General features: G+C 37.5%; 1 protein-coding gene across 3 annotated transcripts in view; it reads right to left on the bottom strand.

Annotated features, from left to right (window-relative positions):
- Positions 1-464: 464 nt before the first annotated feature.
- Positions 465-26,100, bottom strand: part of CD109 (CD109 molecule) — a 133,770-nt gene continuing 108,134 nt past the window's right edge. For 2 of the 3 annotated variants that reach the window (XM_004390152.1, XM_004390151.1), the window contains 10 exons: positions 23,491-23,572; positions 21,447-21,675; positions 19,737-19,902; positions 17,854-18,044; positions 16,492-16,647; positions 15,356-15,421; positions 8,663-8,805; positions 4,820-4,967; positions 3,042-3,144; positions 465-941 (listed from right to left, as the gene is read on the bottom strand). In XM_004390152.1, coding sequence (XP_004390209.1) covers positions 766-941; positions 3,042-3,144; positions 4,820-4,967; positions 8,663-8,805; positions 15,356-15,421; positions 16,492-16,647; positions 17,854-18,044; positions 19,737-19,902; positions 21,447-21,675; positions 23,491-23,572 — 1,460 coding nt within the window. In that variant the 3' untranslated portion in view covers positions 465-765. Of the gene's footprint in view, positions 942-3,041; positions 3,145-4,819; positions 4,968-8,662; positions 8,806-15,355; positions 15,423-16,491; positions 16,648-17,853; positions 18,045-19,736; positions 19,903-21,446; positions 21,676-23,490; positions 23,573-26,100 lie in introns of all 3 variants that reach the window. The other variant, XM_023725111.1, reaches the window with a different exon arrangement.

The following is a 26,100-nucleotide window of genomic DNA, read 5'->3' as shown; positions in this document are numbered from 1 at the left end:
GTGGTGCTCTCCAACTCTCACCTCTGAAACAGAGCCAGTGTGTGGGGCTGGAGACGTGAGAGAGAGAACAGCACCCAAGAACCTCTTAGGGCAGTTTTCATTATACTCAACCTCTGAGCAGCATATAAAGCAAAGGAAAACACATTCCCTCTTCTCATTCTTCTCTCCAGAAGGTTGGAGGGGGAGGTGCGTATGTGATCAGATTTGGAGTGGAAGAAGACCATTTAACTTATTTAAAAATTTACCATTTACATTCTAGAAAGAAAGAGGTAATGTTCAATTAAAAAGTATATACTGAGGTGTGGGGAGAGGAATAGGGTAGGTTGGAGATGGGAAGGGAAGAGAACACGCTCCCTTCTGGTTGTTTTCTCCCAGTTCCCAGGGAATCCATCTTTAATACTAAAGCAAACACTGATGCATAATAATGCTTAAGAACCTAGGCTTTTAGAAAATGAAATGAATAATCTAAAACAGAGCTTTTATTCTGGAAGAAACAAACATCTCAAAAAAAAAATCCTAAAACATTTCAGGAGGGGAAATAAAGATATGCAACTGCAATAATTCTGATTCTTATTTCAGACAAAAGTCAGATGAAGAATCTATGCAGCTACATATACTAGGACCTATTACACACCATCCCCCACCCCCATATAAAGAAAAAAAATGTTTTTCAAAACAGTTAGGAACAATATTCATTATGAAGAGAAAACAATCACATGTGATTTCTGGAAATGTTAGTGTGACATGGAGTCCTTAAGAAATAAATCACAGCCATCGTTGCGAAGAGTACAGAAGCATGAAACAGACAACGAAAATGACCGAAGAGTGATGAAGGGAGCCTGCAGCTCCTTTCTTGCAAAGGTGGCAGCCAGGGACGTCTCCACAAAGGTCACAAGAGGATAGCTTCGCTTTGGAGTTGTAACTTCTCACCGCTTGTCTCCCTGTTCAAAGAGGCAACACTGGTTTACACATCTCCCTTGTTTAGAAATATTTGCCAAAACTTAAGAGCACTTCAATACACTTTCCTGAGTTTTCCATTCACGTAATTTTATTGTTCTTTACAAGAAACAACTAAAATGCTACATCAGTTCAAGAGGGGTCCAAACTGCTAACCAAATCCAAGAGAGAAACAATGCTTTTCATCCAATCTATCTCCCACGGACAGTTGGCCAGCATTAAAAGAGAGAAGATAGAGTGCAGTTGCACAACTTAATCTCTTATTGGAAAAGGAAAGATTTTAAATTGAGGACTGTTTAACCTCCTCAAGAGAAGCATTGTCTAAGCATTCAAATAAAGATTCTAATAATTGGAACTACTCAAGACAGATACAATGGGCTTTATTAAAAAGTATACACGTATGAAGCCAAGTCTGCAATGTCTTGTTTAAACGTGTTAAAACATTAAGCACATAGTATCTAAATACTATTTATCCAACCTGAGTAAAACTGATAGCACAACCTAATATAAAAATTCTATGCGAAGCAGTTGGAGCCCGGGTGGTGCAGTGGTTAAGAGCTACGGTGAGCTATGGTTCGTAGCTACAGCTACGAATCCACCAGCCGCTCCTTGGAAACCCTATGGGGCAGTTCTACTCTGTCCTATGAGTTGGAATCGACTTGATGGCAGTGGGTTTTGGTTTTTGTTTTTTTATATGAAGGAGTTACAACACTAGTAAGTATATTCACTATAGTAGATAAATGATTTTTATTTTTATAGTTTCTTTTAAAAAAATTCTACTTTCAAATTTCTTCATAATTTTTCAGAGTTTTTATTATTTCTTTTCTAGCTTTAGGATTTTTAAAAATGGGTTATTAGGGTTTTATTATTCTGGTATTTCCCATATTTTCATTTTAAAATGGCCCTCTCAAAAATAAACTGATTTCTACAAAACACACAGACTGAATCTTTTTCTTTTCTTCCTCCCAACCCCCACCTTAAATGTTTAAACCCTTCTCTGTGCACCTGAGAAACATCAATTAGGGAATTTTGCAACTAGGTTAACAAAGTTGGATAACTAGGTACTGTCAATGGATCTCCATGGTTATCACATCCCTCCCCTAGAAAAAAAGGGCTACACATCACTGTTTTCCCAAAAGGCTCCGTAAGAACCTAGACATAGGATTTTCCCCAAACAAAATAATTCAACAGGAGGCACGAGACAAGAGGGACTGGCTTAATGACTTAAAAGGAGAGAGGACTGACGCTATCCCTTAGTCTAAATGAATATTCTATCAAATGCTACCAACAATGTGAACATGTTCATTTTATTTTAAAGTGTAATTATCTTCAGTTACCTAATACCTGAAGATGTTTACCTCACTCTGAGCTACCAGGATCTAACTTATTACAATTAGAAATGTTAGTCCAGAGACTGCACACTCACAAAAAGCCACTCTGTGACTGAACACAGATTTATTAACTTGGGTGGTTCCAGTCCAGATTTCTACTTCCACATTGAAATTTCATTTTGGAAAGTAAGAAGCTACCAGTGAAATCAAAGCAGCTCAAGTTATTTTCCAAACGGACTATTTTTTTCTTGACACACTAAAAAAATATATTATGTATAAATTTTAGCAAAACAACAGACTCCCTCAGGAAACAAACAGCTAAACCCAAATAGCTGACAGTATTACATTGCGGATGCTGCTCCTGTTCTCTCCTGAAAAACTTGCAGTTTAACACAGGAACCAGACAGAATGAGTACTAGGAACATAAGCAAAACTCTGGAAACTGACCATAACTGGACTCCCTGTGTCAATTTTTCTTCGTAAATTTTGTAGTTGTAAGTTAAAAACCTAAAACATTATGAGTAAAAAAAATTATTTTTAATATTCATATGCTAAATGATATCGTGGGACCTTTGTAAATTATCAATTGTCTTCATTTAAATGGAAAGCTCACCTCCTGGTCCCCACCCCTCCAATTCTCTCCACTCCCACAAGCAATCCAATAGGTGAAGTGGTCACTTGGAGAAAATAAATTCAATAAATGCCTGGCTAAACTTCTAAATAATAGTATTAGGGACTCCAGAACACACTTACTTGGTTCATAGTAATCCACTATGGACACTGAAGCATCTTGGGTATTTGAAACCTTGAAGTTTCTCACAGTAGGAATATCAACACAAAACTGAGTTTCATTTACCTTGAAAAATACAAAAGACTCTTGAGGGGGTGGCAGGCTGTGTGTTCATGATAAAATTAAAAGTTATTTCTTTCTCTCGTCATTTTAGGAGACAGAATCTAACATTTATGGAGGACTTTTACGTGCAGGTACTGCACTAAGTGCTTTTTATGAATTCTCATTTAACTTATAAAGCAACCCTTACAAGACAGATACTGACTTACTTCCATTTTACTGAAAGGGATACTAAGAACTGGAGTGGTTACATAAGCAGCACCAAGGACACAGCTCCTGTGCCCACGGGGCCTCATCCAGGTCCCTTGTCCCAGGCACTGCACCGTCTCCAGCTCCTCTGTCCACTGCTAATGACTCACAGCAGCCTCCTTCTCTGAAGAATTGTCCTCAGCTCATAGGAGTCACCTGACCCAAGAAGTAATCCTGGAGTGGAGGTGCACCCCACAACCAATGACTGACTGGCATGACGTACAAAAGGATGGCACTCCTACATCCAGGAGGGACAGCTTATGCTAATTTGGCAAACAATACTGGTTAAAGAATCTGAAATTGTAAATTCATTCAAACATTCCATTACTTGCCAAGAGCAGTAAATGAAAAGTCAGATTAATCAGTCGAAAATTACTGGACACTCAAATTAAGATAACCATTAACAAGAACATCAGAGGTACAACGACAAACTCCAACCCCGACTACTTCATTAAATAAAAACTTTCTTTTTTTTTTTCAAGTTCCAAATCAGGCTCATGGATTTCAAGCAGCATTTAACATATGGAAATTCCTGCACAGCTAGAGAATCTAGAGGCTCTGAATGGTTTTTTAAGTCCTAAAGCAAATTAGAAAATTCAGAAACCAGCTTTTAAAAAACAGGTATTTAGCAAAATATTTCTGATTCATACTTAGCAAAACTGGTATAAAGAACATATGTATGTATTCCTGCCACCCCATGTAACATGAAATCCTAAAAATGCTTAGAACTCAATCTCGATTCAACCTAGGAGTTTCACATAGATGTTAAAAGAAAAAACTTGTAAGTCATTAGTGTTGAGACATAACAAATAGACTCTGGAATTCTTCATTTACACTCCTTTCAGAACAAAAAATTTTCATATTTTATGTACCTTATTCTTGGGTCAGTAGTTTTCACAGAGCAATGGAAAGAATATACGAAGATTAAATAGTAATACTGTGTCAAAACCAAACCCCTTAGAATATTCTCCTATGATTTAAGCACCTAACTTTTCAATGCAGGAATATTAACCCCTCTGGCATTTGTTAAGAGCTTCATGGAAACACTTTAAAACATATAAAGCTCTCATTCTCAGCATTTAAACAAATAACTAGTAGCAGTTTGCTGAGGCAGGGGTTCTCAAAGTGAGGTATGGATTGAATTTCTGAAGTTATAACACGGTAATTTCTATATTTTTTGTATCTTGCAGGAAATAATGATTTAGTTATCAAGACCTTCAATAGGCTCATCATTAAACATAATTCTCCTTAATTTTACTGAGATGTCTTTTTAGTGGAGACAAATAAATGGTTGCCATGCTAAAATCATTCATGGATACAAAAAGCTGAAATAACAATGACTTAAATAAAACACATTTAAAGTAGACTTTTGAACACAGTAAACGGTGGCTTAGCCAGTAGTTACCTATATGAAACTTGTTTTACTACTTACAGAATCTAAGTATAAGTTGACTTTTCCATGATGGTGCTCCACTTTCTTTATTATGTCGACCAGAGGAATTGCATCTGAAGGCACAGTAAAACCACTGAGTAGGTTAACTTCCATAAGGGCCATGCCACTCCTAGCTGGCCGCAAAAACCTAAATCACAGAGAAAAGGATGGAAGGAAACTGTTTAAGAAAAACCTAAAGTTGATGTTAGTAAATTATCTTCATACAGAAATTCAAACAAATCAAGTCTTATTCCATGTTTTATTCTTTGAGTTCCTATAAAAATCATGGAAAAAAATTTTTTAATCATGGAAAATTTTAAATCAGGTTATCCATTTCCTATATCTGTGATATTCTTATCACATCCAACCATATAGGAAACAATAATATGACCATCTATTCACTTCACAGTATGAAATGTCTACATGTGCTAGTAGGTTGTACCTATTACAGGTACAAGCTACATACCCTTTCAACGGACAATTCTGTTTTCTAGTGACAATTCCAAACTGAATTGCATTTTTCATTTTCTCAAGAACTGACAGGACTAAACTTTCCAGCTGAAAGTCAGAAACTGAAAAGAAGGCATCCCTTGATCACTTAGTGGGAGACCCCAGCCAAGTCCTTGGCAATCTTTTCTTCATCTGGTTTTAGAAACAGAAGACTAGTAGTGAGAGGCTTTCCTTTTGTTCCACATACTTAGAGCACATTTTGTGTTTTCTTTGGCCACCTTGAGAGATTACAAGCCTCGGAAAATTTCACTACACTGCACCATTCTCTCATCGTGTTGTACACAATGCGAGCATCAAAGGATCTGAGCACCAACAACATGCTGTCTCCTTGAAAATAAATATTTTTCTGAAATGAATAGGTGGCAAGAGTTTTGTTGTTTGGAGCAGAAACAGCCCAGCATGGTTATAGAAAGACGTTTGTCTCCAACATGAAAGGATCGTAAATTGTTTAGTTCCTGTTGTCATTTCAGATGGCAAAAGCAAGAAGGACTGTTAGAGAATCTTGCTTTTTAGAGGCAACATGCTGCCTGCCAAACATGACTGACTGAAAAGTCATTCAGTACAACTGCTGACTTCAGCTGGCTCAGCAATCCGAAGCAACTGAAATCATCTGCTGGGTGCTGCACTTAGCCAGAATAGATGCTATTGAAATTAAAAACTGGGTTGAAACTAGAGGCATTTGTAGTGGAGCAAAAATTATGGATGAGAAAAACAGCCAATCTGTTTACATACGGTGACTTTCAGTACATCATCAAAAGTGCCTCGGTGACCTGGTCTTTCCACCAGCCAGGAAAAGATATTGTTATACTGTGATGTCACATAGAAAACCCTTGTCTAAGGTAAGTGATGTCTTGGACCCTTTGATGGGAATACAATTTCAAACATAAGGTAATGTTTCCATAAAATGTCACTGAAAAAAATTCACTTACAATGTTATTTGTGTTTCATATAAGCTTTTTCTCAGAAAAGTAGTGGCAGCATCTAAATCCTTTTTATAAAAGCCTCACCCTCACACATACAAAAAAAATTTCCTTCTTAAGGTCCTCCAAAACATCTTATATATATTCCTTCTGCCTACCAAAAGTCTTTTGTAAACCTGATTCCTGAAGTTGGATATAAGAATTGGAATCCTGAATCCTCATCTAAGTAGCCTCTATAAATGGTGAGGCCCCTTCATGGGCTGAATCCTGGTTCCACTTCATTTTCCTCATCATTTCTTCACCTGACTCCCTGAGAGGTAAAATCCCCCTCAAACAGCTTCATGAGATTCTTCTTCTTAGCCCTTGTCAAAACTAGAGTTTTGCACTTGTTGGGGGATTTTTTTATTATTATTATTAATTTCTGTCTCCTCCTCCAAATAGGAAGCTCTATGAAGTTTAGACCTGTCTCTTTTGGCTCACTATTGTGTGTCACACCTGACACTGGGTCTGGCACATAGTACAGACTCATCCAGCATTTACTGAATGAATAAATACATGAATGAATGAATAAATCAATGAATGAATGAATAAATCAATGAATGAATGAATAAATCAATGAATGAATGAGAAAAGCCAAGGATGATAACACCTACTTTATAGAGTTATTGTAAGAATTAAAGGAGATGCATGTAAAAGTGCTTGGTACAGTGCCTGGAACATAAGTCTGTGATAAATGTATGTTGCTATGTTTATAATAAGGAGCCCTGTTGGCATAATGATTAAGCGCTCAGCTGCTAACAGAAACGCTGGTGGTTCAAACCCACCTAGCAGCTCTGTGGGAGAAAGATGTGGCTATCTGTTTCTGTAGAGTACAGCCTAGGAAACCCTATGGGGCAGTTCTACTCTGTCACATGGGGTCACTATGAGTCAAAATCAACTCCACGGCACTTAACAATAACAACATGATTACAATGATAATAATATGATGCCATTATTCTGGAATAGAGCCCCATTGCTAGCTTTGTAAAGAATAATAGCCTAGGTGTCCATCAATAGATGAATGGATGAACAAATTATGGTACATACACACAATGGAATACTATACAATAATAAAGAACAATGATGAATCTGCGAAATATCTCACACCATGGATGACTCTGGAGGGCATTATGCTGAGTGAAATTAGTCATTCACAAAAGGACAAATATTGTATGAGACCACTATTGTAAGAACTCAAGAAAAGGTTTAAACACAGAAGAAAGCATTCTTTGATGGTTACGAGGGTGGGAAGGGAGGGGGATAGGAATTCACTAGATAGTAGATAAAAATCATCTTCGGTGAAGGGAAGGACAACACACTACACAGGGGAAGTCAGCACATCTGGACCAAAGCAAAAGCTAAGAAGTTTCCTGGACACATCTAAACACTTTGAGGGACAGAGTAGCTGGGGCTGGAGCCTGGAGAACCATAGTTTCAGGGGACAGCTAGGTCAACTGGCATGATAAAGTTTATTAAGAAAATGTTCTGCATCCCACTTTGGGGAGTGGTGTCTGGGGTCTTAAAAACTTGCAAGTGGCCATCTAAGATGCATCAATTGGTCCCAACCCACTTGGAGCAAAGGAGAATGAAGAACACCAAAGACACAAGGAGAATATTAGTCCGAGAGACTAAAGGTTCCACATAAACCAGAGACTCCGCCAGCCTGAGACCAGAAGAACTAGACTGTGCCTGGCTACCACCAATGACCACCCTGATAGGGAATACAATAGAGAGTCCCGGACGGAACAAGGAGAAAAGTGCAGAGCAGAACTCAAATTCACGTAAAAAGATCAGATTTAATGGTCTGACAGAGACTGAAAGAACCCCTGAAACTACAGCCTCCAGACGCTCTGTTAACCCAGAACTGAAACCATTCCCAAAGCTCACTCTTCAGACAAAGATTAGACAGGGCTATAAAACAAAAAAATAGCACACGTGAGGAGTGTGCTTCTTACTTCAATCAGGTACATGAGACCAAATGGGCGGCTCCTGTCTGGAGGCAGGATGAGAAAGATGGAAGGGACAGGAACTGGTTAAGTGGACACAGGGAACCCCGGGGTGGAAAGGGGGAGTGTGCTGTCACATTGTGGGATTGCAACTAATATCACAAAACAATATATGTATAAATTTTTGCATGAGAAATTAACTTGAACTGTAAACTTTCACCTAAAGCACAAAAAAACTAAAATAATAATAATAATAATAATGGAGGGCCTACTTTCTTCGTAGATGAAAAGGAAGTCACTGCACAGATTCTAATGTCCCCCTACTGCTAGTTCAAAATGTCCAGAAAGGTGAGTAATAGGTCAAACACATGTGACATTTTACACCAAAACCATTAACAAGATTTGGACAGACCTAAACAAACGCCTACCTTGTGCACACACTCAAATTCAAGTGGTTAATATCATCTTCATTATCATTTACAGCAACATCTAAATCAAAGGCTTCTTGATTTTGGAGGGATCTTCGTCTTCTAGAAGATTCTAAATTTTTCACATTATAAATAACATTGAGCTGCAATAAATAACAATAAATTAGCAGTAAATTATTAGCAACAAATTGCCATCATTATGAATTCTAAATAACAGGTATTGGTTTTCTTTGGGCCAATCCCAATTAAATTTGGAATAATCTTCAAACTAAAAAAGAAAAACAAAAAGTTTTACTGGCTAACAAAGTTTTGTTATTAACAAATATTCCTGTAAACATTTATAAGCAAGAATTTTTTTAAATTTTCTCATGAGTAATACTGTTTTATTTTATAAGCCAATCTCTTATTTTGATGAAAGTTAACCACTGGAAGTGGCTTCAGTTTCAAGTTCAAAGGGTATCTTAGGGCAACAGTACTTGGGGGTTCCTGTAGTCTCTATCAGTCCAGTAAGTCTGGCCTTTTTTAGAAATTCGAGTTCTGTTCTAGATTTTTTTCTCCCATTCTAACCAGAACCTTCTATGGTATCCCTGGTCAGAATGGTCAGTAGGGGTAGCCGGGCACCATCTAGTTCTTCTGGTCTCAGGCTGTGGTTCTTGTGGACCATCCGTCCTGCGGACCAAGTTTTCCCTTGAATCTTTGGTTTCCTTCACTCTCCTTTGCTCCAGATGGGAAGAGACCCATAGTTGTATCCTAGGTGGCCACTTGCAAGCTTTTAAGACCCCAGACACTACTCACCAACCCAGGATGCAGAGCATTATCTTTATGAGCTGTGTTATGCCAATTGATGTAGATGTCCCCTGAGACTATGGTCTTGAGCTCCAAACACAGTAACTCAGTGCCATGAGGTGTTTGGATATGTCTAGGAAGTTTCCTTGACTGTGCCCCCTACGTGCTCTATTATAGATATGCAGCACACATAAACATGTATATACCTATGCATGCAGATACACCTGTACGTGCATGCTCATATACTCACATGTGCATTCCTATACCCATATATGTATACATGTCTACCTATGTAACCACACATATATTTTACTGGGGATATATTTTAAGGGGATACTGCATGGTTTAAAATCAGGAAAGGTGTTCATCAGAGTTGTATTCTTTCACCATACTTATTCAATCTGTATGCTGAGCAAATAATCCAAGAAACTGGCCTATATGAAGAACGCATCATCAGGACTGGAAGAAGCCTCATTAACAACTTGTGATATGCAAATGACACAACCTTGCTTGCTGAAAGTGAAGAGGACTTGAAGCACTTACTGATGAAGATCAAAGACTACAGCCTTGAATACAGATTACACCTCAACATAAAGAAAATAAAAATCCTCAAAATTGGACCAATAATCAACATTTTGATAAATGGAGAAAAGACTGAAGTTGTCAAAGATTTCATTTTACTTGTATCCACAACCAACACCCATGGACTCAACAATCAAGAAATCAAACAATTTATTGCATTGAGCAGATCGGCTGCAAAAGACCTTTTTAAAGTGTTAAAAAGCGAAGAAGTCCACTTAGTTCACTTTGAGGACTAAGGTGTGCCCGACCCAAGTCATGGTATTTTCAATTGCCTCATATGCATGCAAAAGTTGGACAATGAATAAGGAAGACCAAAGAAGAATTGATGACTTTGAATTATGGTGTTGGCGAAGAATATTGAATATATCGTGGACTGCCAGAAGAATGAACAGATCTGTCTTGGAAGAAGTACAGCCAGAATGCTCCCTGGAAGCAAGGATGGCAAAACTTCATCTCACGTACTTTGGACATGTAATCAGGAGGGACCAGACCCTAGAGAAGGACATCATGTTTGGTAGAGTAGAGGGTCAGCAAAAAAGAGGAAGACCCTCAAGGAGATGGACTGACCCAGCGGCTGCAACAATGGGCTCAACAATTGTGAGGATGGCACAGGACTGGGCAGCATTTCATTCTGTTGTACACAGGGTCACTATGAGTTGGAACCAACTCGGCAGCAGCTAACAACAACATTATTGTTGTTGCAAAATTATGTTACAGTTTTTACCAAAATTGTCCCTTATTCTTAGTAATTTCTTAATGTCTTCATTTACCTTCAACGAGTTGTGCAAACTTCACCTATATTGGGTACTGCCTTTCTTGTTACCAAAAATAACAACTGTCTATTATCTAGAAAGTGATTCCCCCCTTCCTCCTCCCATCCCTGGCAACAATCAAAGAATGTTGCTTTCTGTGTGTATTCCTCTTCTTGATTTTTTATAAAATGATGCCATATAATATTTGTCCTTTTGTGACTGACTTATTTCACTCAGCATAACGTCCTCCAGATTCATTCATGTTGTTTCACAGACGCCTCATTGTTCTTTATAGTTGCATAATATTCCATTGTAAGTATGTACCACAATCTACTTATCCATTCATCTACTGATGGGCACTTAGATTGTTTCCAACATTTTTGCTATTGCGAATAATGCTGCAATGAACATAGGTGTGCATGTGTCTATTCATGTCACTGCTCTTATTTCTCTAGGACATATACCTCGGATTGGGATTGCTGGATCATAAGGTATTTCTGTTTCTAGCTTTTTGAAAAAGTGCCTTGTTGTTCTCCATAGTGGTTTACCATTTTTCATTCCTACCAGCAATGTAAAAGAGTTCCTGCCCCCCACCACAACCTCGCCAGCACTTGTTACTTTCTGTGTTTTTGATCATTGCCATTTTTGCAGGGGTGAGATGGTATCTCATTGTAGTTGTGATTTGCATCTCTCTAATGGCTAATGATTATGAGCATCTTTTTATGTATTTGTTGGTTACCTGAATGTCCTCTTTGGTGAACCGTCAGTTCATGTCCTTTGCCCATTTTTTGATTGGATTGTTTGTCTTTTTGTTTAGTTGTTGAAGTTTTCTATATATTTTAGAGATTAGACCCTTATCAGATATGTCTCTGCCAAAGATTTTTTCCTAGTCTCTAGATTCTGTTTCTACTCTCTCAGTAAAGTCTTTTGATGAGCATTGGTATTTAATTTTTAGGATGTTCCAGTTATCTAATTTACCTTCTGTCCTTCATGCATTTTTTTGTTTTGTTTGATATTCTATTTTTGCCAAAGATTAGGTCCCCTAGTTTAGACCCTATGTTTTCTTCCAGGAACTTTAGGTTTTAGCTTCAACACTTAGGTCTTTGAGTCATTTTGAGTTAGTTTTTGTGTATGATGTGAGGATCCTGACATATTTTTCTGCATATGGATATCCAGTTTTTCCAGCACTATTTGTTGAAGAGACTGTTTCTTCCCCCCACTGAATGGGCTTTCACCCATAGATGGACGGATTTACTTCTGGGTTCTCAATTCTATTCCACTGGTCTATGTGTCTGTCATTGTACCAGTACCAAGCTGTTGTGATTACCATGGCTGTGTAAGTTTTGAGATGGGAAGTGAGAGGTCTCCTACTTTGTTCTTCAATATTGCTTTAGCTATTCGGGGCCTCCTTCCTTTCCATATAAAGTTGAAGATTAGCTTTTCCATTTCATTAAAGAATGTTGTTGGGATTTGGATAGGGATTGCATTATATCTATGATCACTTTTGGTAGTTGTCTTAGTTATCTAGTGCTGCTATAACAGAAATACCACAAGCAGATGGCTTTAACAAACAGAAGTTTATTCTCTCACAGTGCAGCACACTAGAAGTCCAAATTCAGGGCAGCAGCTCTGCAGGAAGGCTTCCTCTCTCTGTGGGCTCTGGAGGAAGGTCCTTGTCATCAATCTTCCCCTGGTCTAGGAGCTTCTCAGGCACAGGGACCCTGGGTCCAAAAGATGTGCTGTGCTCCCAGCGCTGCTTTCTTGGTGGTATGAGGTCCCCGTGTCTCTCTGCTGACTTCTCTCTTTTGTATCTCAGAAGAGACTGACTTAAGAAACAACCTAATCCTGTAGATTGAGTCCTGCCTCATTAACATAATTGCCTCTAATCCTGACTCATTAACACCATAGAGGTAGGATTTACATCAGGAAAATCGCATCGGTTGACAAAATGGTAGACAATCACCCAATACTGGGAATCATAGACTAGCCAAATTGACACACATTTTGGGAGGACACAATTCAATCCGTACCAGTAGTACTGACATTTTCACAATGTTAAGTCTTCCAATCCATGAGGAGCATGGAATGTTCTTCCATTTATGTAGATTTCTTTCAGTTTCTTGCAGTAGTGTTTTATATGTCTTTTATATCCCTGTATAAGTCTTTTACATCCCTGATTAGGTTTATTCCTAGGTATTTTATCCTTTTGGTGGATATTGCAAACGGTATTGATCTCTTGATCTCCTTTTCAGAGTCCTCTTTGTTAGTGTCAAGGAACTCAACTGATTTTTGTGTGTCGATCTTGTACCCTATCACTTTGCTGAAACTTTCTACCAGTTCCAGTAACTTCCTTGTGGAGTCTCTGGGATTTTCTATGTATAGAATCATGTCATCTATGAATAGGGATAGTTGTACTTCTTCCTTTCCAATCTGGATATCCTTTATTTCCCTTTCTTGCCTTATTGCTCTAGCTAGAACTTCCAGTACAATATCGAACAGGAACGGTGATAAAGGGCATCCTTGTCTAATTTCCATTCTTAAGGGGAATGCTCTCAATCTTTCTCCATTCAGAGTAACAGAGAAATGTTTTATTTCTTCCACTTTTCTGACACCAAGGTTCTATTGCTATTGCTATGTAAAGTTGTATTCTCTTTTAGTGTACTTAAAAAACACATACACACATCTTTCAGAACTAAAAATCCTCTCTCTAAGCCTTGATCTTTCAAACCTAAAAGTTCTAATCATTTTATTCTGCTGCAACCGGACTCAAACAACCTTTCCTCCCCTGGATCATTCTGGTTGTCTCTCTCTGGGCATTCTCCAACTCTTTCTTACACTACACCAATTAGAATTATAGAGGATTGCGCAGTTGAAGAATGGTTTCATAAACTCGGAGAGCTAGTCTCTGTTATTTTCATCATTCCCTTTCCAATGACATGCAATTTTCATTTAAATACCAATGTCATCAGGAAACAAACTATGGCTACTAGATTTGTTCCTTGGTCATAATTAATAACTATAAGTAAGTACTAAAGTTTATATACGGCCTGCAGTAAAGTACAACTATTCTCTCAGAGAACTTCAAGAGATCTTGTACTTTATTGCCATCAGCCTAGCAAAAAGGTTAACATTTGCTGCAAACCTTAGAGTTTTCTTTGCCCTCCTTCTTCTCAGGCTCTTATAAAAGTATCAGATGAAAGAAATCTCAATACCCTTGCCTGGGTGACCACCTATTTTGCAATTTTCTTCTCCAACATGAGAAGTACCTATTGGTCCTTACCTTTTGTTTTCTGCATTTTGATACAGACATAGGGCTGGTGAACATTCTGACCAGTGAGTACCACAGTTACACGTGTCCTTCACTCCTCAAGTAAAAATCACTTAGTTTCAGTAATTACTGACATGTGATTTATCAAGTATTAATTCTAACCAAACTGGTGATTTTAGTATCTAAAATATCCTATGTATTTACTATTAGATTTAATGTTTGCATCAAAAGACAGCTTGGGGATGAGAATTTTCCCATGGTCTTTGTTACTAAAGATGAATACAAATAATTCACTTTGTCTCTTTCTATCATTTTCATTTGATATCCTTCCTTTTAACTGTGATCGTCTTTCCTCGATTTTTAAAAACATTTACTGTGTTTTGAATATCATGAAAAATAATCTTAGAATTATTTGTAAGTTTCTATATTATATCTGACCATCTGCCCTACTTAGCAAGCACGCCTGTTCTCTTGAAAAAGTACCTTTTGCCTAAAAGAGTTGGGGTTTTTTTGTTTTGTTTTTAACTTTCTCAATAAGTTTTTCATGGTTTGTTTGGTTTGTTTTTTCTACCCAAGCACTTTTGGTCCCATCACATATTATTTTGGGTTTCCAATAAGATGATTTTAAAGTCCTCGTGATTTTCATGTATTATTTAATATAATAACTATTCCATTCAGTATTTTTCATACTACTTCCATTTTATTGTAACTCCTATTGCACCATAAAAGGCAGATTTCTTTGAGTTTTCTTCCCATTACTGAGCACTGAACAAATCATGTTCTAGTTGCCATATTTACTAGTATATGAAATTTTACATTTAAAAAAATATGTATTTTCTATTTTCAGGTCAATAACTTATAATGCCATGTTTACCTTTATATGATCAGATGATTCTTATGACGTTGTAACCTAAATTTGCATATTTGTTTATTAAGTCATAGTAGAAACTCTAAAATCATTATAATTTCTGAGCTGTAGTCTCACAAAGAAAGGGAGGGTTGTGGTTCCTAACAATTCACATGAATCGTATTAGAGGATTTTAACCCTTACTTCAGGAAGCAAACAATCTCCAAGAAATGTTTTTCAAATAGATTATTAATCCTTGCAATTGCTGTCTACTCACTAGCTGGTAACATCCCTAATATTTTTTATTAAAGAAAGTGACTTATTTTGCCTAAGTCATAGATATAAATCATTAGGAATTTTATACAAGTTAACTAAGTTAAAAATAAGCAATGCTTTAAACCAAAGAATTATTCTAAAAAGTCATATTTTACTAAGCAAAAATAAGCATTATTACATACCTGACAAATAGCAAATCCAAAACCATTTGCAGAAACATTAACTGCAGTTGGCTGTACCACAGAAAGCTGAATAAAAGTGAAAAAAAAAAGTGAATAAGGCTAATTTTCAATATCTATGTATATTTCCAAATAGCACAAGAAATCAGTGTTATTCCTCACTCGAAGTATAAGCATTCTGTGGAAAGGGGTAAGAGCTTTACATGGCCTCACATGTCAAAAGCTAAGTGTCAACCAGGTATGAGGTGAAAACAGAGGAAGTGCACAGTCTCTGGACACCCTCACTTCTGCCCTTTGGGAGGGCACATTAGTACTACTGACAGGTCTCCCTTCCTGTAGGGGTTGAGAAGCATGAAAGTCATCTCCTTCCCATAAACTCCCTTAGCCAGGGCCTTAATCCTCTGGCCTTCCTGAGAACACAATAACACATCATTATTGACTAAACTAACCTTCTTCCCTCTGTTTCTTTCCCATCACCCCTCTTCCTCAGTTTCTAGCTTTGAAGTCATCATCTTCATCCACTGCCCTCAACTTCCCACAAGGTTAAACAAGTGAATAAAGTTAGGGATTACCATGGTCCTTTATTTCATTTTAAGGTAAGAATTCTACCACTGGTCCTACTCAACTCTCCTAAGAGAAAGTGTGATGCAGCTGAAAAAAAAAAATGGCCTTTGATATCATGAGTTCAAATCCTAGCTCTACTCTCACTAGTATATGATCTTAAGGAAGCTACTTAATTTTTCTGGGCCTCAGTTTCATTATGCGTTCAATGGGAATAAAAGTATCTACTTCTTAGTGTTGTTTTGAGAGGTAAATGCAAAAACATATATAAAGGAATCTAGCACAGTACCTACAAAGAATAGGAACTCAGTGGATAGTTAATTCCCTTCCCAATATGACCGTGTCCATCTTTTCTCCTTTTCCACCAATCTTTCCAAAGTTCCCATCCCCTCCACCCTTTCCCAATTCAGCAAATTCAACCAAAGGAGGTCACCCCCTCCTCCTTGCCTCTCTACAGGGTCCTGGGAATAACTTTTGTTGAAATAAATATAATGGAAATAAAGTAGTATTCCATCCTGAAGAATTACCTGCACAGAATTTTAAATACCCACCCCTTGTCCATACAATGCATTACCTACCTCTGCTGATTGAAGGAGAAAGCGGTTCTGCGTGTCAATCAGAAATTTTATAGGACTTGGTGAACTAGACCCCATCACTGTCACTTGGACATCTGTTGATTCTGTGTTCATTAGGGCTGCAAATTCAGACAGGGCTTTCAAGGCCACGATGGTATCCTATTGAGGAAAGAAAAATGTTTGTGCATAAAAGTAGACAGGCTGTCCCCAACTTATGATGAGGTTCTGTTTCAACGACTCCATTGTAAGTCAGTTCTGACATAAGTCGAATACCTTTTGTTTTAGTTTTCAGTATTATTGCCTTTTATTATCAGTATCCTTATAAATTCGATCTTTATTTCTCTTTGGAGGTTGGAAACGTTACTTATAAACTTGTAGATATGATGACATCAGCAAACTACACGCTGCAACACTGTCTGTAGTACATATTACTAACAGTAAGATGCGCCAAAAAAAAAAGGATAGCTGTAAGTACAGTTTGTCGTAACTTGAATACGTAGTAAGTTGGGGACTACCTGTATATCAATGTCTCCTAAGAGTAAATTTAGTAATGTTTATGACACCTGCTATATATTCATCCATCTTCCTTGAGAGTGGGACTCTGGTAGGATCTTAATTGTGTCCTCACAAAATATGTGTTGAAATTCTAACCCCTATACCTGTAAATATCTGTTTAGAAACAGGGTTTTTTTGTTTTTTTGTTTGCTATCTTAATGAGGTCATATCGGAATGGGGTGGGTCCTAAACCTAATCACTTCTGAGTTATAAAAAGAGCAGAATAGACACAGAGACACACAGTGGGGGAGACAGACATCAGGAATACCAAAGAATGCTAAGGAATGCCAAGGAACACCGAAGACCTCATGGGGCTACCGACAAGGAAGGACCTCTCACTATAGTCACATCCTGAATTCAGACTTCTAGTTTATTAGACTGTGAGAAAATAAATATCTGTTCTTTAAAGTCACCCACTTGTGGTATTTTTGTTACAGCAGCACTAGGTAACTAAGACACTCTCCCTTACTCATCTTTGAATCTCCTTGGCCTAGTTTACATGAGAGCTCAGCAAATGTTTGCTGAATTCAACTGTGCATCTACTTTTATATCAGTTACCAGGACAGATGAAAAGTGGCTAAGATAGCTGGGAAATTAATTTACTCCTAATAGATATCAGATACGAAGTTTCATATCAATAATGAGAAAAAAGTAATATTAGTAGCTTAAACTTTTGACTTAAGTTACTAAAGTTTTAAATTGCCAAGTAATTTTATGAAGACATAAAAAAGTAATCATATGCTTCCTAAAATATATATGTATACACACACATATAGTTAAAAAAAAAAACAAAAAACTATCATCGCTCACCTGCGTAGAAGCAAAACCTCCGAAGCTATTTCTTTGCCTGCTTAGCCACCTCATAATTGCTATTCCCTCGGGAACCCGAAATTGCAAAAAGTATGAGAGTAGTGCATAGGCTGCAACTTCAATATCCAGAGAGCTTGGCTGCCAAGATTCAGAAAGTTTGGACACTGATGACACCCAGAATTGCATGCCTCCTGCAAGAGAAAAGTAATAACATTCTGATCAATTATAGAAAAGTCATATTTTATGCCACTAAATATTCCTAACTGAGTCAAGTTCTACTTGACTAGCATAAAAATAATTTTTTTTATATGTACACATTTATGCCAGGCAAGTATATGTATGTGTGTATTCACACATGTACACATGTAAGTATGTATGTACATGTCATTTTTTAAACTATTACAACATAAATTATCATCATTTTCCTATTGCCTATATTTCAGAATGCTTTGATGAAAACATTTTTCCCAAGAGAAATTCTATATGTTTGTCTTAAGACTAAAGAGCTATAAGTAAAAGTAAGAAAAAACGTATCATATTCCAGAAGATAATGTAGATAACTTATCTGACTAGGCCATCCTAAAAAAAAATTTTAGGGCGCACTGGAAAGAGTGCCTTGGAAAGAACTCTGTTGTAGAAATCTGCCATTAACCAGTTCTAACCTTCTGGAAAGCCTCTCCCTTTCTCGTTATCTGAAAGCTAGTGTTCTAAGTTGAAAGTCCAAGCCTCCCCAAAGAAAAAACTTGTATTAGGGACCCCAGCCAACTCGACAACCTTCCTAGAGACAATCCTGCCCTAGTCCCTGGAGGACCATCCCGTTTGGTGGTCCCCTCGCCCTCTCTCAAATATTACTATTAGAATGATGATTACACTTAGATGGGATGTGAAATAACTACCAATTAGCCAAGCAGAGAAGAAGTGTCAAAGACTACTTCAGTCTTCATGCAATAATCTTCTAGTCCCTACCAATGGAATAAGTGATAAAATTCAATCCAAGTTACAGCTAATAATAATACAGTATTTTATGCAGTCTCAGAAGTCTCAAAGCATTTTCTACAATTATCCCTCCTTTGAATCAGTGGGCATCACCTAAAATTATTTCTGCCTATCCGTCTCTCTCTCTCTCACAAACACACACATATACACATACTGTGCACACACACAGTCTGGATCCCTGACCTCATAGAGGACATTTGGGCAGTAATGACAGCTGTACTTTTTGTCCTGTTTAAGTCTTAAAGCAGTCCCTTCTCAAAAAAAGAAAAAAAAACCACAAACAAAATCACACACATAACCCACACAACTAAGCATTTTCAGGTATTTGCATTTCGATTAATTAACATTTTAGTTTATATTTTTGAACACTTGCTATTTGGTAGGCACTGCACATCATCTCATTTAGTCCTAACCAAACCCGTTGCTATCAAGTCGATTCCGACTCACAGCAATCCTATAGCAACCCTAAAATAGGTGATATTCCAACTTTATTGTTGGGGAAACTGAAGTTCATAAAAGTAAGTAGCAGAACCAGAATCTGAACCCAAGTCTCTCCAGAACCCAAAGTTTTAGAGACCATTTAAGGCCTCCAAACCAGAAATGGTATCGAGGAATTCAGGGGGCAACTGAAGTAGGTCAGAACATATCTAAAAGAAGAAGCCAGCGGGCCCCAAAATCCCTCCAAAACTCTTACGGAGACTAGAAGCAGTACGGCCATGTCAGGCCCATCTGGATTCTATTCTATGTTTCATTTTTCATTTCATTCAGAGAATACAAATATAATCAACTCATTCCCTGCTTACAAAATTTTCTCATATAATTTATATATTTCATAATGCATAACACAGTCTAACCTTCAAACAGGTCCTAGTAGCTCCAAACATTACCTTCTTGTTCTGCTCTCTGAGTCAGCATATTCAAAGCTTCCTGTGCTGTAGGACTCCTCACCGATGACAGCGCGTAAGTTACAAGAGCTAGAGTGTAATTGTCTGAAATTCCTCTGTTGAATTCAGACTCCAAAAAGGTGATAGACTCTTGGACATCAATATTAGGCTTGGGCGGGGGGGGAAACATATTTTACTATTCAAAATTACCTATTACCACATATTTAAGTAAAAAGTACATTGAAAGATTAATTCAAAAAATAATTTCAGTGTCTATTAAGCACCTAGGAACCCTGGTGGTGCACTGGTTAAGAGCTTGGCTGCTAACCATAAAAAGGTCAGCAGTTTGAATCCACTAGCCACTCCTTGGAAACCCTTTGGGGCAGTTCTACTCTGTCCTATAAGGTTGCAATGAGTCGGGAAACGACTTAACAGCAACAGGTTTGTTTTTTTTTTTTGGCGGGGGGAGGGGTTATTAAGCACCTGGCCTTGTCCTAGGCAATGGGAATCAACAATGATCATTGACATTTAAAGGTTTGCCATGCATTTGCAAAATAATATTGCTTTTCAGTTTTCATAAGTAAAGAGACACCATTCCTTAGAGGGAATAAGAAATAAGAAGTGGTGCTTTTGTCAGTGTTTCTCTAACTGGGTATCATGAACACAAATGAGCTGAAAATACACCTTTAGAAAAATATTTCTCATGTTTGATCTTAAGCATTAAAGCTCTAAATTCAGGGAATAAGTGTATCTTCTACATATCTAATACAGAGTTAGGAAAATGCCCACTGCCATCTAGTCTATTCTTACTCATAGTGGCCCTACAGGACAAAGCAGAACTGCCCCATAGGGTTTCCAAGGCCATAACCTTTACAGAGGAGCCCTGGTGGTACGATGGTTAAGAGATAGGCTGCTAACCAAAAGGTTGGCAGTTCAAATCCACCAGCTGCTCCTTGGAAACCCTATGAGTTGGAATCAATCAGACGGCAACAAGTTTGGTTTTTTGGTTTGGTAATCTTTACAGAAGCATCTTTCTCCCTTGGAACGGCTGGTGGGTTCGAACTACAGAGCTTTCAGTTAGCAGCCAAGAGCTTAACCAGGGCTCCTTAGCTAGGAAAATAGTAGGAGCTTAATAAAAAGAATGGCAGTTTTGGATCATGTGAATGCAGGCAGCAGTTAAGCAGTAAAGGCATCAATCACTAAGACAGCTCTGGAGCAAAATTAGCTCATTAGCATCGCCTTCGGAGTACACACATTCTCATCCAGGCTCATTTAGTGTGCTTTTCAGAGCGTGAGTGTCCTTTGTATTAAATTAGGGGCATTATCATTGTTCCATTAAAAAAAAAAAAAAAATCTTCCTTCACAACTTAAACTTGTTAGAACAAGTTCTCGAAGCATTTTTTCCCCCCAGAAAATTCACCTGCCCAGTGATAAAATATGTATTGGCTTATCAATAACCAGTACAAAAGCATTTATATTAGAAAGTATTTTTTAATAAATTCTTTCAGTTGCTCTGAAAGAGTAAGTTTATATTTTTTATTCTCTGATTTTGGAACATGACCACAAATACAAAGCAAAAGAGTGTTCAAATTCAGATTTCAAATATGATACAAATTTACAAAACTCTTAAGTTTCCAGACATATATTTCACCCAACAAGACCTATATTTCTTGTGATTTCTACTCATCGTTTATTAAATTGAAGATGAAATACCTGATATTTTTTATATCCCAGGAGAGAAGTCACAATATAGGCTGTAAGTGTTACTGGACTTTTATTGCCACCTTGAAGCTCACTATGGATCACTCTTCCTGGCTCCCAAAATTCACCACTGGATTTCTGATGTCCTTTGAGCCAAGTGTATGTTCTTTGTAATACATTCTGATCAATATCTATGTAAGGATCAGCTTCAAGGAAACATCTTAAAACAAAAGCTGACAACCTGGGTGAAAAGAGAAAAAATTACACAAAATATACTTTAAAAAGTCCTCCAAATAGCACTGAGCAAGCAAAAAACAACATCATGTTTTTCCCACCAGAAGATTCACAAGATGGACTATCACTAAGAAGGAACACAGGGAAAACAGATAGCAAAGAGACAACATAAAGGCAACCTCTGCCTAGGGGGTGGACTCGGTTACACTTGAATGTGGCCATGAAATTCCAACTCAGAAAATATCAAATTTGGGAAGGAATTTAGAAATAAACTAATCTAGCCTTCTTATTTTATAGATTGAGAATTTGAAACATCAAGAGAGTTAAATTGTCCAAGGTTACTCATCTTTGGACTGTTCTAGATATTGACTAAAGAACACTGCATTACATGCTTCTCCCAGAACCAAAAGCATGGATGAAGTGGATATAGTATAAAATCAAACTTCCCTACTTTTGATTGGCGGGGAGGAGAAACCATTATTTTTTTCTCCTATAGGACAGGAATCAGGAAACTTCAGCCCTGGGCTAAATCTGCCTTGCTGAAATCTGGCCCTCAGGTTAAATATCACCTGGGGCCTGTTTCTGTGTGACCTTTTCCTTCTCACCTAGGAATGGAATGAAATGGGAAGGGAAAGGAAGAGAAAGGAAGGCAAGGGAAGGGTAGAAAAAGAATATAAAACAGAGACTGTGTATGTGTCTGAAGGCCTGCAAAGTCCAAACTATTTACCATATGACCCTTCACAGAAAAAATTTGTCTATCCCTGCTACCAGACCAATTCCGACTTACAGCAACCACTAAATACTGAGTTGAAAAGAACGTCAAGTAATTCAGCAATGAAACTCTTCTATTTACAGATCTATATCCTGACTCATGCCAAAAGAAAATCTGAAGCAGATCTGTTTCATCTTATAAAAGGTTTATTGTGGTAAACATTACTAATATTCAATAATATCCTGTTCTCTTCTACTTCGAGTACACAGGAATTCACGTCTCTGCCCCCTTGAAGTTAGGCATGGCCATGTGACTAGCTCTGACAATGAAAAAGTGAGTACAAATGTTACTTCCGAGGTGAAGCCTCTAATAGCCAAAGCTAAATACTCCAGCTAGATACTCCAGGCTGTTGCAAGCTCCTGAATCCTGTGCTGAAATGGTGGCAACTGAAGCGAAGACTACAGAGCCCCCTGCGAACCCATAACGGAAATGCAACATGAAGAAGAAACAAACCTTTGTTGTTATAAACTACTGAGATTTGAGAGATTATTTGTTACCACAGCATATCTAGTCTAACCTGACACAATTAGGCAATCTTTTTCTGAGTACAATATGAAATTGGAGATAGCGCAAGGACAGAGAGTCTAAAATCAGCCATGCAGAGATTCCATTCTAGAGGCAACTGTGGGTGTCCATTACTTAATCCTGTAAATACTTGTTTATCATAAAAATAAGCGTACAGAAATTATGTGGACCATGTTGCCACAACACTTGCATTAATCATATTAAGGAAAGAACTATGTCAAAATCACCCAGTATTTTTAATCAGTTTTTCTTGTCAGCTTCATGAGCATCATAATGCATTTTTATTGTGGCTATTCCCACAATAAAAGAGGAGTTTATTACTTTCCTTTCCTAAATAAAAACATCTGATTTGTTAATGTTATTAAATCATATTTAGAAACGCGAATCTCTTTTAAAGCAAGACTAGCGGTCAAAATGAAAAGCAGCATCCAAGTCCACATATCTGTCAATGTCATGGTCATTTTAACCTAGTGAAATCCTTCCTATTCCACGGCATGGATTTGTTCAATCCGCGAAAATACTTACCAAGTGCTCCCAGAAGGGTCGTCATTCCCAAAAGCACTGAAAGAGCCATCCTCCCTTTGATAGAGAAGTTCTCTCTGGTAACCTGATGACATAAAAATGGACATTAAATGTAATCAACTTGTACTGAATGGAATTTTCTAATCATGATTGCATACTGAAGAAACAAGAGTAGGGAAAAGGAGACATCAAGTCAACATCTAATATTGATTATTTTCTATTGTCAGTACTATGAGAGATTTAAAATACCAAGACTTTTCAAGTAGAATTTGTAGAATAAGAACTTCAATATCCCCAAACTGGAATCTGTAAGTAAATTCAAAAGAACACTATAGCATAGACAACACTTCTAGCCACTGAAAAGCAAACAAATTAAGGGTAGAGTTTCATTTAACCCAGTGTTCACTATAATGGCTTCATAGCTTAGCCATTTAAAATTGTTTACTACTTAAGAAAAATACTATCCTGAGCATCATAATTAAAGTTTAAGGGCAAAACAAAAATGTAAAAATACTTTATATTCTTAAGTCAGCAATAGAGGGAAAATTTGTTAAATAAAGTAAGACAATGGCTCTTCATTTTTTGGCAAAAAAAGGGAAAGAAAACACAGAAAAAGATAAATTAGAAACTAATGATTTTGTTTTACACACAAGGAGTAGGGAGAAGGGATAGGAGAGGGACAGACACCCCTTTGAGTGTATCTTTCAGAATAATTTGACTTTTGGAAACATGTTAATGTTCTATGTACTAAAAAAATAAAATCAACAAAAATGAAAAATTAAATCATAAGCATCATTATTAAAGCTGCCCTAATTAACTTTAACACATTTTAATTTTCATATAACTTTGAAAAAATGCAGCATGTGATCTCTTCATTTTTCAGAGGGAGGCAGGGATCACAGACAAGCAGAATAATTTTCTAATGTTCACAAAGAAAATCAGCAAAAGAGTCCAGGACATTATCCCTCAATTTCCAATTCAGGACAAAATTCACCAAACAGCCAGAGTTCAATTCTGAACTCAATCTGACTTTTAAAAAAAGAAAGAACAAAAGAAAAAGTTTAGGGTCTTCCATCACTATAGGAGGTACTTCTGTGAGAAGAAGGACCAACTTTGAGGAGAGGACAACGTGCCTCCAAGTGTCTGCAATCACATCAACAACTGCCGTTCCAATATGAGATTACTGTAAAACTGGTCAGAGAGATGAGATCATGGAGATGAGATCAGTGCTTATGGAAATTACCTTCAGGTGGCCGACCTCCAATATTCCCCATTAATATCAACAACTAGCACCATAGAGACAGCCAGCCCAGAAGTGGGGGCGGGGTACCCACATTCAATATCCAGTCATGAAGTGAATTTCTTAATTCAGTTTAGACAAAATGGAGAAAACCAAACCTCTAGCTCAGCTCCCAAGGCAAAACAAAGGAGAAAATCAGAAGCTGGAGAAGAGTTTATGCGACCCTCCTTGTGCAGTCTCCTGTAGGTTTTCTTCCTATCTTAAATCAGCCATACATTACTGGAGAACTCTCTGCTGCTTGTCCTCCAAATCACCCCAGTGTATCAGGCCTAATTTCCATTCCATAAGCAGAAAAAGACATTATTGATTTTACTGTAATGTTTACCATTGAGTTAGAAAGTAATAGTATAACCAGAATTAGAAGAAACTTGTGCAAATTGAAATACAAAAGAAGTCAAGCGGCTCCTGGGATAATGACTTAGGAACTCCTATTTATAAAGGGTCAGATATCCACTTTACTGGGTCATGAATTTTCCTTGAAATATCCATGAGTGTAAAATTACACAATTTATCATGTTGTTGTTGTTGTTGTTGTTAGGTGCCATCCCTAAAGGTGCGACCCTATGTACAACAGAATGAAACACTGTTCGGTCCTGTGCCATCCTAACAATCGTTGTTATGCTTGAGCCCATTGTTGCAGCCACTGTGTCAATCCTCTCATTGAGGGTCTTCCTCTTTTTGCTGACCCTCTACTTTACCAAGCATGATATCCTTCTCCAGGGACATAATTTTTTTTCCCTGTTTTTATTTCAATAGAGAAAATATAATGTTTTCAACTAGACTTGGTCTGAGTCTCGCTTGAAATAGCCGCAGGCACTGTGATTTAAATATTTGAGGAAAACAAGGGGTTTAAAAAGCTTCAATTAACAGGTTCAGGATTTGCAGTGCTTATCCCTCCTGATAACATGTCTAAAGTATGTGAGATGTAGTCTCACCCTCCTTGCTTCTGAGGGACATTCTGGTTGTACTTCTTCCAAAGACAGATCTGTTCATTCTTTTGGCAGTCCATGGTATATTCCATATTCTTCGCTGCCACCACAATTCAGAGGCATCAATTCTTCTTCGCTCTTCTTTATTCACTGTCCAGCCTTCACATGCATATGAGGTGATTAAAAACACCATAGCTTGGGTCAGGCGCACCTTAATCTTCAAGGTGACATCTTCGCTTTTGAACACTTTAAAGAGGTCTTTTGCAGACGATTTGTCCAATGCAATGCATCTTTTGATTTCTTGACTACTGTTTCCAGGGGCATTGATTGTAGATCCAAGTAAAATGAAATCCTTGACAACTTCAATCTTTTCTCCGTTTATCA

Source organism: Trichechus manatus, unplaced genomic scaffold (genome assembly GCF_000243295.1).
Source record: "Trichechus manatus latirostris isolate Lorelei unplaced genomic scaffold, TriManLat1.0 scaffold00287, whole genome shotgun sequence".
Taxonomy (NCBI): domain Eukaryota; kingdom Metazoa; phylum Chordata; class Mammalia; order Sirenia; family Trichechidae; genus Trichechus; species Trichechus manatus.
This window is presented reverse-complemented; position numbering and strand designations above follow the sequence as displayed.